Source organism: Diorhabda sublineata, chromosome X (assembly GCF_026230105.1).
Source record: "Diorhabda sublineata isolate icDioSubl1.1 chromosome X, icDioSubl1.1, whole genome shotgun sequence".
Classification (NCBI taxonomy): Eukaryota; Metazoa; Arthropoda; class Insecta; order Coleoptera; family Chrysomelidae; genus Diorhabda; species Diorhabda sublineata.
In genome coordinates, this window is record NC_079485.1 from 27,395,474 (window position 1) to 27,408,832 (window position 13,359).

The 13,359-nt window shown below is 31.2% G+C and overlaps 1 protein-coding gene across 4 annotated transcripts in view; it reads right to left on the reverse strand.

The window, feature by feature from the left end:
* The window catches only part of LOC130451634 (pyroglutamylated RF-amide peptide receptor-like), a 57,372-nt gene that overhangs the window by 13,038 nt on the left and 30,975 nt on the right, over positions 1-13,359 (reverse strand). For all 4 annotated transcript variants that reach the window (XM_056790781.1, XM_056790780.1, XM_056790783.1 and 1 more), the window contains exon 3: positions 526-647. In XM_056790781.1, coding sequence (XP_056646759.1) covers positions 526-647 — 122 coding nt within the window. The remainder of the gene's footprint in view (positions 1-525; positions 648-13,359) is intronic.

Sequence of the window (13,359 nt, forward strand, 5' to 3'; positions counted from 1 at the left end):
CATAAATTCAAATTATGGGAACCGTCTCGTGTGAAACCAGCTTCAGCGATAATCAGTACTTTTCCAACAAATGTATTATCAACTCGTTGTTTATCTAAAAACCAACGAAAGTAGGCCAGTCTTGCTGGATAGTCCTCCTTTTTCATTGCATGCAGTTTCTGGATGTGTTAAAAAATCGATTGTCAATCATTAAGCATGAGCCGCCCTTGGCCTTCTGACAGTAGTGTAGAATTATTTATTACGTCAAACACACTAGATGGACATACGTAATTATCTATTATTAACAATCATAATGTTCGAATGTATAATTTAGAAAATATACTTGAATATATGTTCTGATTTCGCAACTTTAAAGGCCTATAACTCAGAAACGAGGGGCCGTATGAGGAATTTTTTTATGTCACAGCATTATTTTCACATCATCTACTCATTGCCGAAAAATTTTTTTGAACGAATTCCTAGAACACCCTGTATATCTAATGAGGAAAGGTTACAATAAGCATAATAAAACTAGTTACCTATTACCTTTCTATACTTATTGCTGTTAATGTCAAGACAGAACATATAGCTGAAACATACTGCATGTAGTGTATACCTTTGCAAACTACTGCGCCCATTTCCCATGTATATGAAAATAGTTTTGCCACCTATAACAAACAAGATTAAAACAACATTAATGCTTAGTAAGTAATTAGTAATTATATGTTTAGAAGAATTTTTATTTCGATCTTATAAAGTTCATTTATTTTAGAAAAGGGAAAAGGGGGAAAAAAAGGGAAAGACAAGTGACATATTTAATCCTAATTATCGAAACAAGTAATTTTAGTCCTACATAACGTTTAGGTTATGTTTAAACTGTATTAGTTTGCTTTTTTGTGTAGATAAAATTCGAAAATTTTCATTTTCAAGTTAATTAGCATATAATTTATAATATCAGATACGAAATGTGTTAAAAAATACGCGGTAAATGAATTTTTTGGCAACTATTACCCTGTTTCAACTAATTTGTCTCATACCCTCTTATTTCAGACAATAACAAAGTGCTTGTTAGCCACTTTAGTGAGATCGTGTTTTCAGTAACTGTCGTGGAGCATAGATCTTAAACCACACATTTTGTTTCGAGAAAAATTGCGAATGAAGCTCATGAAATGTAAAAAATCAATCTATAGTAATAATGTCGTAACTTTGATGACTGCTGAAGATGAGCGATTTAAAGACGAAGAATAATCAGAATGTCAGTCGACTTCAAAAACAGATGAAATTGTATATTCTTAATTCAAACAAAGAACGGAACAGAGAAATGGCTATACCATCATCATTTGGATTCATGAGTTTTTGGCTGTAAAAAGTCTTCTAGTCTGTCTACAATTAGCACCATGTGATTTATAATCAAAAATAAAAATGTGATAAAATGGAAACATTTTGACTCCATTCCTAACATTGAAAAGGCTTCGACAAATCAGATGAAAGTCTCCTATCAATACCGGATTCATGTATCCAACGCTGGGAGTTGTGGGAAGTATTTCAAAGAAAATTAAATCAAATTCTTTTAACTTACTTAAATTATTTTGTGATCACACATCGTAGTTAACCAAGAATAACTTGTTCTGTGTTTAGCTTTCTATGATTTTTCTCATTTCGCGTCATAGATAAATTCAAGTCGCATATATGTAATACTTCTATATGGACAGAGTCTATAAGTGGAAGCTGTTCCGACTAAGGGAGACAGAATGGCAACGATATCTCTATCCTCCGAGGTTCCAGCTCAGTTCTGCGCATTCTCACACATGCGCAGTATAGATAAAGTGTCTCGAACGAGAGAGAAAATGAATATTCTCGGCACCGTAAAGTAGACACGTTTTTCCCGTACCAACTGTCCATATAGGAGTATTACATATGTTAAATCGTTTGGAAACCTGAATCATTTGTCAGTGAGGCGATGCGATAATAGTATATTGTTTGAAGAGCAAGGAATTATAGCCATTTCCCACTAGTAGGGAGTGGGAAATTAGTATTCGATACACTATACTTCTTTTAATAGATAATAGCGAAATGATATAACGAATAACATGAGCCTCAAATTGAATGTCATTCAAAATTCCCATTTAGGTACTATAAAAATATAAATTACACATTGAATAACAAAGAAACGGCATTTTCATTCTCTTTAGAAGGTTTGAAACTAATATTTAATTATTCAATATAGACGGTTATATTAACAGCATTTACTTACATCCAAGTGAAGAAATTAAACACTCAGTTATGTGAGTATCCTATACTCAGATAATGACGTCATTGCTCAGTGAATAAAAGAGACGCGCACTGTTAAGTTAATTACATAACCACATAGAATTCACCATTATCATTGGTGATCCAAAAAAACGACATAACTAAGATAATATTATTTATAAGATTATTTACATCAACGACTCACTGACTTACTGACAACGTGATGTCCTCAACCTCACTTTCAATCTGAGTTCACAAAACTCAATAAAGCACACGGTCTCAAGCTTGTACAGATTACTTGTGAAAACTCAGATCTCACTTGTGAGACTGAAAAGGGACGTGCATGGAACTGAGTAATGACGTCTCAAATGAGTTTCTTTTGATGTAAATTGAAAGCAAATATTGTTTCACAATTATACAATTATAAGTAAGTAGATAAATCATTGTTTGAAATTTAATATTCCATAGATGACTTGATTTATTATGTAATAATAACTATAACTGTAACATAATGAAGTAATTGCTCATTGTTTGTGTTATAACCGTAGAAAAAAATAGTATCACAGAAAAATGAATTTTATTTTAGAATTTATTTGGATTATTACTACCGTAGAATATTTTTAACATCCTTTTCATTTTTATTATTATTAAAATAAATATTTACTTTCAGAATTTACTCAGAATTGCTTTACTACGCCAATATCAATTGCTTTTAAAATTAGGTTGAAAGAATTATTTTTAATAAATGTGAAGTTCTTTGATAGACAAGCAGTTCATTACCAATACGTAAATATTTTGTTTCAAATTTCAATTCAAACTGAATTTTATAATTTAAACTAATAAAATGTATGCTTTGTACTAGCGTGAAATAGTAGTATGACTAATAAAATCCGTATTACACATTTTGAAAAGTGTTATTAAACGAAAATTAAATTCCGGACGGGTACTTATATAATAGTACAGTTATAAACGAAATTACTTAGTTTAGCGCCCTGGCTAGCCAATATTTTTACCTCATCATTATTTCAGCTATCAGATGACCAGTAATGGGCATATGCCACAACGACCGCTGTTAACTAAGTTTATTTACAATCATATATGTAATGCTGTCATTAGTAATGTTGAAGGTTAGAAAGTGTCATATTACACACCTCTACTTCCCGTCCTCATTTACCGCCAAAACTTCCTGCCCTCTAAAATATTGTGATCGTTAAAATTTTTCTCATCTATTCTAGATGAATATTTTGTATATTTAAAAATACACATTGATAAATATTATAATGGCAAACGATAAAAACCAACAATGAACTAAAATACAACAAACTACTTATTGAAATTAATGGTTAAATTTGAATTATATAATTGTTTATAGAAATACTTAGGCCAGTACCAGTACCACCCTCGGTATGGTTTGCCTTTTCGGAGGTTTTGTAGTTTGCACCTCTTCGAATCTATCTTAAAATTACAAAAAAGAGCTATTCGTTATATTTTTGGTTTGAATAGTAGAACACATTGCAAATTCTATTCTAAAAAACACAAAATTCTAGTTCTCTCCGCTCCCTTCATTTTAAAATCTGTTTTTTTTTTGGTTCGCACACTTTCACACCTCAATTTAGAGACCCATTCATATTTACTCTACTAGAAGAAAGAATTTGAACATTTACTTAACTATACTTAACTATTCCATCATCTTCAGTGCCAAAAAATTATTCAATCAGGTACCTTTGGAATTAAAAATGGTAAATAAATTTAATAAGTTCCGAAGATTTACAAAGACATTTCTGCTTGAAAGACTTTATTATTCTGTGGCAGAATTCTACAATTTATTATAGACTCAATTTGTTATTTTATATTTTTATATTATCCAAATAGTAAAATTTTTTAATGCCAATACAGCTTATCTTCCTATTAGTAGCTTTTAGTAGTAGTATTGGTTCCTAAACTTTGCATGAAAATAAAGAAATATAAATAACTGTGAACATCAGATATCAGAATGAATCATTTCGAAATTTCAACATAAATTGTGTTTCCATAATTTTCTAGCAATTAAGTTTATATTTTAACAGATTTTTATTTTGATATTTATTCATGTTGTAGGTGACCTAATGCATATAATTATGCAAATTGTCAATATTAAGTCATATTTTGATAAAGATTAAATAGGTTGAAATGTCAAGATTTCATCTGTTTTTAAACGAAGAGTGTCAGTTTAAGGAGACCTAAAAAATCAAAACGATTCATCAACAAAAAAAGATATTCAAACAATAGGAATTTTTATAATTAATACTTACCTGTCTACTGAATTTATGTTTGTTGCCATGTGAAATAAAGAACAGCAGAAAAATAAATTAACAGTATACTTACAGGGGAGATTGTGCAAATAAAACGCTTCAAATACGGAAATTTTACGATAATTACAATATAACAGCCGATTTTTCTATTAACAGACAACCCTGTCAAATACTGATATTTGAATTACATAGGTAGTTAATTGCAATAGGAAAATGTGATATTCAAAAAAAAATTATTAGCAAAGTTGCAATTATTGAAGATTAGTGATAACGTACACATAAACCCGATAATATGTTTGAGTTTTTTTTTAATTCCATAATTATTCTTCTCAAAAATAGATGAATTTTTAGTTTCTATTAATACATTCGAATTTATGAGTAATCGAAAGTTGTCATTTGATTTTGTAGTTATTTTGGTATATCTACAAATAACCACGATCTTAGATTAGAAAGTTTTCGCATAAATTTTGAGTCAAGTGGAAATTCTTAAAACGTTTAATTATAAATCTGAAGTGTGTTCAGACACATATACATGGTGTCAATTTGAAAATGTACCAACCTCTATATTTCGGCTCCAACAGAAAATCCACGTCACTTTTATTTTTAACAGGGATGATTTTCAATTGTATCAAATTAACCTTTAGCGGCGATGTGTTGTTTGATCATTTATTATGAAAGTCGTTTAGCTACCTTTTCAAAAATATCAACTATCTACTAATTCCAAAAAATTTTATTAAACCGTATTTTATCTATAAACTGTTTTGCAATAAAAAAAATAATGAAAAATAACTTATTTTATGAAATTATTTTATAGTGGTAAATTTTGCTCCGAAACCACCTTCTATTTCAAAAGACTTTTTTGCCTAAAGCTCTCTACATGCAGATGTATTTTACGAACGATTGATTTTAGCTGCTCCATGGGAAGAAATCTTGAACCGCTTAGTCGAGAGATCGCGGAGGGTGTCCTCTTGCTCTTCTTTAACTAATTCTTCTGTCAGCAATTTTATCATTTTGCCGCTGTCGAACTCGAACATGATTTTTCTTGCGAAATCCTGTCACCAATCGTGCTTGGGTTTTTCCAAGCTAATTGTCATTAAGAAGCAAATGTAAGTAAACCACATCAATTATATTTTCCCCAATGACGATTCGAAAGTAGTAAAACCAGACCAAATTTTCATTTTCTTTCTGTTGCGTATGTAACCTTCCCTAAAATTTGCTTCTTACCATATCCATTAAGAGTCATCAGTGAAGTAAATATTGTGTAAAATATTCATTATAAAAGCAATCCTTCCTCCAATACAGGTGACATTAAGGGCTGTGTTTCTGTTTGACATCTCCACTTTATATGGAGGGTTATGTAGTAAAGGAGTCATGTTTAATATAAAACACGGAAATTATTTCTTGTTCCACTAACTAATTCTAGAATATATTTATGATTTGAATTACTATTCAAATATATTTCATTATTGACTACCTATTTGTGTAACTTCTGCCAAAAGTAATAATTCCAGTTATTTGTTGGAGTGTAAACAATGTTCAGTTTGAAAAAAATTAATAAACGCACAACCCTCAACTAAAAACTAATTCTACAACAAAGTAAATTTTGCATTTTTTTGTACTTTATTATCATATTATATTCTAGTCCAGGTGAATTATATACTTTCTAATAATAACTGCTTCTTTTATCTCTTTGATGAATATTAGAAGTAAAAGTTTCATTTCAGTTCATTGAATTAATATCACATAAATCTTGTTAACAGATGTCACCAGATGTCTCGCGACCTATTTAAAAAAAAACTCAAGTATGTAGTACATTTGAAAAGGAAATTGAACGTCTTTCAAAAATCAATCCACCTTTTTGTTTAAGAGTGTAGGTGTGTGTCAAACACCGCTAGAGGGTCGATGTAATGCAACTGAAAACCAGACTAGAGATTGACCTATTAAAAAGTATGGCACTGCATATAGAGGCCGAAATAGAGAGTTTTTAAACTGACCTCGTGTATCAATTTTCTTTATTTTTGGCATGTTTCAATAAATAACATTTTGGTGTTTATCAAAATTGAGATCAGACGAAATATAAACCCTTGTTTATTGGAACTACTCAAAAATCAAGAGAATTTATTTAATATTTTTTTTTTGAAAATGACCTAAACACTTTAAAAAGTGAAGTTACGATGGTTACAGTTTATTTGAATTTATGTTTTGTTTTGAAATGACTTTTTTCTGCGTCCGTTATAATATTCACATTTTTTTTCATTCATTTGCATTCATAAAGAATGTAATTTCTTAATCGGTCAAAGAGCGTGAAAAAAAGTACAGTAACGGTTAATTTTTTCACGCCTTTGCGTTAAAAAAGTGCCGTAACGTGTCATTTTTTAACGCAATTTTAAAATTGTTTTATCAAAATAAAGCTGTAAACGCTTTCTTCCTCATGTCAATTCGTTTATCCGATAAACTGTCACACTTTTATTTCTTGATATTGTTCAAAAAAATCCGTTGTGTCTGTATGTTTGTGTAGTATTATTATTACTGATGGAGAGTAATGGTGCAGAAAGTTAAAACTGCACACCAGAAGATGTTGAATCGGCAACTGCAGCGATTATGAATTTTCTCTCTGAGAAATCCAGGGAACACTATTTAAAGGAATATAATTCTTTTATGGAGTGGCATACTAAAAAAGACATAAACAGCTTGACAGAAAGAGTGTTACTAGCTTACTTTGAAACTAAATCCAAAATGTGGAAGTCTTCAACACTTTGATCGATTTATTTAAAACTAAAAGGCACCCTAATGGTAAATAACGACGTAGACATTAGTAAATACTCGAAACTCATTGCATATTTGAAAAATGAATCATTTAGCTATAGATCCAAAAAATCTAAAATATTTGCCCGTGAAGAAATTTCTGTTGCTAGCTCCAGACGATCGTTATCTCATGCATAAGTTATGACAGCAAATTTTAATGTAAGCTTTAGATATTATTTGTAACATCTTTTAGGTTGTTTTAATATTCGGAATCGCTCAGCGGAGGGAGGAATTATATAAAATGAAGTGTAACAATATCAATAATACCGAATATGTTTTAATTATCACACTACCTGATACAAAAACTCATGTCAAAGTCGATTTACTGTTATTAATACAATATCTGACAATAGATTAAACTTGGTAAACATTTATAAAAAATATAACTCTTCGGCGTCTCTATTAGTGGATGGGTGGAAATCCAACACCGTTGCGAAGGGTTATGTAGATGACTAGTTCGACTTCAAGCACTATTGTAAATGTTCACGATCCTACCAACAATCCAATAAGTACTAATACAAATAATATAGACGATGTTATTTCTTTGAACTCGTTAAATGTTGCCAATTCAAATACCAATAGTAATGTAACTTCTTCTTCACTTCAAATTAATAATGCTCACAGTTCTACTTTTAATATTACTATTATAAAATAAAAATTGATGAAAGTTTTGTCGAATTTTTTTAAGTCTACGAACGTAGAAAAATGTTTGTATAAAACTCGTGAGTAAAATAGCTTTTTTTCACTCTTATGAAGTATCAAACCGTCCTACTCGTGAAAAAAGTATTACTTTACTCACTTGTTGCATAAATAACTATCTTATTATTGTCAGTTTTATGTAAATTTGATTACCGGAAACAGATTTTGTTTTATTGCGGAATGAATTTCAGACCACCGTGTAACAACAAAAATAAATTGTTGAATTAAGAGATTTACGGATTCATAAAATTAATGATAGTTACACGTGGAATTACATGCACAATTAATACTTGTTTGTACCTACTGGTTATTCTCAATATAAATAATTGCTCAAATTTTCCTTTGAAACTCGTACAAATAATCGATTAATTGAAACATCAACAAAGTGTTTGAATCAGCTTGGAGATCATGCATATACACGCATACAGTTTTAGAACGTTTATAGACATTGAGGATATTTATTTACATAGTTTCCTTCATTGTAAACTTTAAATGCTTGTGGGGTGCTAATACATTTTACAGTTATGTTTTATGTAGTATTACTAGAGGAAATTTTCAAACGATGAATCTGGTCATCAGAAAAAAGATGAAACTAATGTACAATATTGTCTGTAATAGCACTAATTCCCTTTTTGAATCCTTGCACGTATTTCAATGGTACAAGTTGGTCTCCACAAAAACCAATATTTCAACAACATCTCTTTTTGTCCAGAGTTAAACGTTATTTTATATTCTATTCATTAGTAGTTCAACACAGATATAACGTATGAGACATGAGTTTTGAGAAATATCTCGGCTCAACCAACAAAACTTTTAATAAATTGATGGTCTATCTTTGGAGGACAATAAAACTAATTTACAAGACAGGTAGCGCCGCGCCTCATGCTTTTTAACTGTACGCAATTTTATTAAAACGAGTCTCATTTTTTTAATAGTATTTTAGAAGATTAGACTAACCTATGAGTTGTGGTTTAACTCAAAACACTAGATTTGCTAGTTTTCGAAGAGCTAATTGCATGTTTGAACGAACTTTTGGCATATTTTTATATGTTTTTATGGTCGAAGGATGTCCCGGCAATAACTCGTCGTTTCTATTCTACTTTTGAATCGCTTGTATACGAGAATGTATTGATATTTAGTTAGCCTAGACCAGTTCCATACATAAACAAAATATTGCGTTACCATAGCAACGAACAATAAATTATTAGAAGTGTCCGTATAAAGTTTAACGTCAAAAATGTAAACCAGAGTTACGCAATAAATTAAAAGAAAAAAGATGTCCACCGAAATTGTGAAAATCTACAAATTGGTGTATCGAGCCATCATCAAGTATCTATATTTAAAAGGGTTAACAGGTAAGCAGATTTACGGAGATATGCTTAATATAATGTTCTTCATATGCGACCATGACAAATTGGATTGCAAGCTTCAAAAGAGGTAAATTTTCCATTGAACATGATGACCGATCGGGAAAGCCAGTTTCTGTGTCAGTATCGATTTAGTTCATGACATGATTTTATCAGACCGTCGAATTGGGCTAAAACAGATCTGATCTGAAGCACTGAATATTTCATACGAACCCGTTCATCATATAGTTCACGTCAATGTAAACATGAGAAAAATTGCTGCAAAATGGATCCCCAAATATTTGAATGTTGACCAAAATCGTGCAAGGGTAGAAGCATCGCGTTCGGTCTGTGCTCGATTTGAAAATGATGTAGACTTTTTAAACCGAATTGTTACTATGGATGAGACTTGGGTATATTTGTATGATCCCCAAACAAAACAACAATCGATGGAATGGCGATACTCTGGTTCTCCAAGACCTAAGAAGTTTCGTGACCAAAAATCTGCTGGAAAAGTTCTTGCTTCAGTTTTTTTGGGATTGCTATGGAGTAATTATGATTGATTTTTGGAATAATAACTGAAGATTACTATTCGACATTAATGACCACTCTACGGGAAAATATTAAAGAGGAAAGACGCGGAAAGCTATCCAAAGGTGTTTTCTTTTTGCAGGACAACGCCCCTGCACACAAATCTCATTTTGCCATGCAAAAATTCGTGATTTGGGGTTTGAATTACTAGAACACCCCCCTTATTCACCAGATTTGGCTCCGTCCGACTATCATCTCTTTCCTCAACTGAAAAAAAGTTTAAAAGGTCGTAAATTTTCTTCCAACGAGGAGGTAATAAAAGCTGTGGAGGTCGGGTTTGCAGAGCAAGAAGAAATATTTTGAAAGGTCTAGAGACATTGTAGGTTCGCTGTAATAAATGTATCTAATTAAGAGTAGAATATGTTGAGTAATAAAATATTTTGACATTGAAATTTTGTTTGGTTCTATAGTACGCTAAGAATTTTTCAATATATCCTCGTAAAGTTACTAGATTATCACAATATATAGATTTAAACATTCGTTGGATTTTTTTGGTAATTTTCTAAACTTGGAACAAAACTTAATGTTAATGTGTGTTTCACTGCGAACACGATCTTACTCATGGAAATAGAAAATGTAGATAACGCACATATATGAGCTTATAGACTCGTGCAAGTGAAGCCTGTAGTATGGTAAGAGGTAGAAGTATCACCGCCTCCCACTTATCGGAAGCATATTCGTACTTGTAAAAATAGGAAACAAAAGTAATAGATTTAATATAAATGAAAATTATATATTTATTTTAATTTTATCGATTGATGAAATCAAGTTTTATATTCAATATATAAGATAAATGAACTGGTCAAATTTCATTATCCTTTGAAGGAATTATTTTATCATTTTTACTGTGTTTTTGTTTCTTTAAAATTGGTTGTTTTGCAATAAAATGTGATTTAATATCTACCTGTTTTTCAGAAATAGCTCTAATCAAGAAAGTTATCTAGTTGGTGAATTTGCAAACTAGAAAGAATCTTAACACCCACAAAAATTGTTTAAGAGTTTGGTATAGAATTTTATATTTTTACTAATACTTCGTAATTATCGATAAACCATTGGGATTTTTTAAGGAAAACCATTCGATTTTAAACTTAGAATATATTTATCTGTCAGGATACGTAACAGAAGTTTGAACATTTCAAGAAAAAAACGACCATAATACGCTCTGTTATATATTACTGTAAGTTAACCATCTTCAAGCTTCTTTCTATGGTTCAAGTGCTAAACTTCTTCCATACTTCCATAATCTTACTAGTACCAGTCGAACGGGACCAAGCTTTTCAATGCTTATGTAAACGCATGAGTATGAGACTTATACGAGAAATAAATTCGGTGTAATAATTGCCGCTATAACTCATTCACCGTATTTCTTATAACACCTCATATAATAGACTTAAAATCCAATGAAAATTTAATTGCTTCCTTTTTATCATAACTTTGACTCATACGCTACTGTTTTTTTTTAAGCGTGTTGATAACGAGCTGAATTAATATTATACAATAGACTAACATAGTTTAGTCAAATGAGATTTTTTTCAAAAGAAAATTAATATGCGAGTGCCACATATTTTTTTTGTTTAGTACGCCATCACACAGCTACTGAGAGAGAGAGAGAGGGAGAGAGATTTCATGGGGATATTTTGGGTGGGATAAGGAAATGTGTATTTATTGAAATTGGCCCTGATATGGGAGTTGCTCCTCTGCAGGGCTGTGGTCAGGGCCGGATTAAGCTAGGAGCTTGGGGGGGCTATAGCCCCGGGCCCCAGGTCCAAGAGGGCCCCATCATTTGTAAATCATTCTGTATTTTTTGATGTGTTGATACCACAAATCTAACGTATTGATATTATTTTGTGAATTTTTCCGGGTTTTCGAATTCCTTAAGGGGGCCCCGTCATTATTTTAACCCCGGGCCTTATAAATCTTAATCCAGCCCTGGCTGTGGTTGTGGGGATTGTTTGATGATTGTTCTGAACTGGTTGAAAAATGGACGACTGAATGGCTCGAACTAGACGGAAAGAGAGCTCCAACCTAGGCTCTTTCCAGTATGGGTATATATTTCGTAATTTTTTTGTTGTTTGTTTATTTGAAATTGTTTGTTTTCATTTTTTCATTTTCAATAGCAAAGCGGGTAATTGCAGGGGAGAGCGGGCACAGCTGCGGCATTATCGGTCATTTGGCTGGTGAGCCGGTTCACCAGTTGACAGGAAAACCACAGCTAACTTGCAACATCGCCGATCGAAGAAATGTGAGAGATGGGTTTCATCTAATGTCTATGGGAAAATTGTCTAAGAAGTTAAGGTAGATGTCAGGAAGGTATTCGTAGGCTGTTGCTAGCAGCCGAAAGGGCGGATAAGGGAATTTCTTCTTGTGATTTGAGGCGAGGGTCCGTCTATTGGCAAGCCAAGAGGGTAAAAAGAGTTTCTTTGGCAGCAATTTTGTTGTGAAAAGAGCTATGGGGATTTGAAAAGTATGAATAATAACTAAACTTGTGGGGATATTAAATGCAAAAATCCTTCTCTTTTAAGATATTGTACTTTTACAATATTGATTTTAATATAATTTTGAAAAGGAAGTTTTCTAATTTATCTGTTTAACACATTGTTAAAGAATATATTTTGGTGTTTCCTAAAATGAAGAAATAAAGGTTTTCGAGCCATAGGTCATAAAACTAGGTATAGGTTGATGTATAGAATTGATAATAAAATCCAAAATGTATTAAATACAATAACACAATTTGCTTAGGAAGTTTTCAATCTCAACGCATTCTCCAAGACAGAAATGATTTACTCGAGCATTTTTGCTTCCAAAAAAATTGTAAGAAATTGTGATATTTTTTTGCCCATGATAAGAAACCAGAAATATCTTTTAAGTTGATACATATACAGATTGTCTCAAAAAACTAAAATTAAGCATTAAAAATATTCTAAAATACTAGTAATGCGATAATTTTTGGTGGGGTGTATATATACAACTTCGTCCATACAAAAAAATTATATGTAGACCCTAAACAGTGGTATAAACAATTCCCCCAAAAGTTATGACCTTGATTTTTCACAGCAGTTATATATTAGTGTACTAACAATAACATTTTGCATTAAATAAAGAGTTCGAAAGTTAATAATTATGGTAAAATGCTTCGATTATAAATATATTTATATTTAAAACACTTAAGATCATGTAAACTTTTATAGTTGCTCATGACAAATTAAAATTTGTGATTTTTGTTTTGAAATACCACCAAGGACATAGGAATTATGTTTATACTTATTATTGGAATATTATCTCAAAAATCAGACCAACTAACCTAGAAAATAAAATTTATTGCTACATATAAATTACGGCAGCTTTAGCTTTAACTAAAAATTGGTTTTCAGTTAAGAGCCTGTCGTTAATTTATCAAA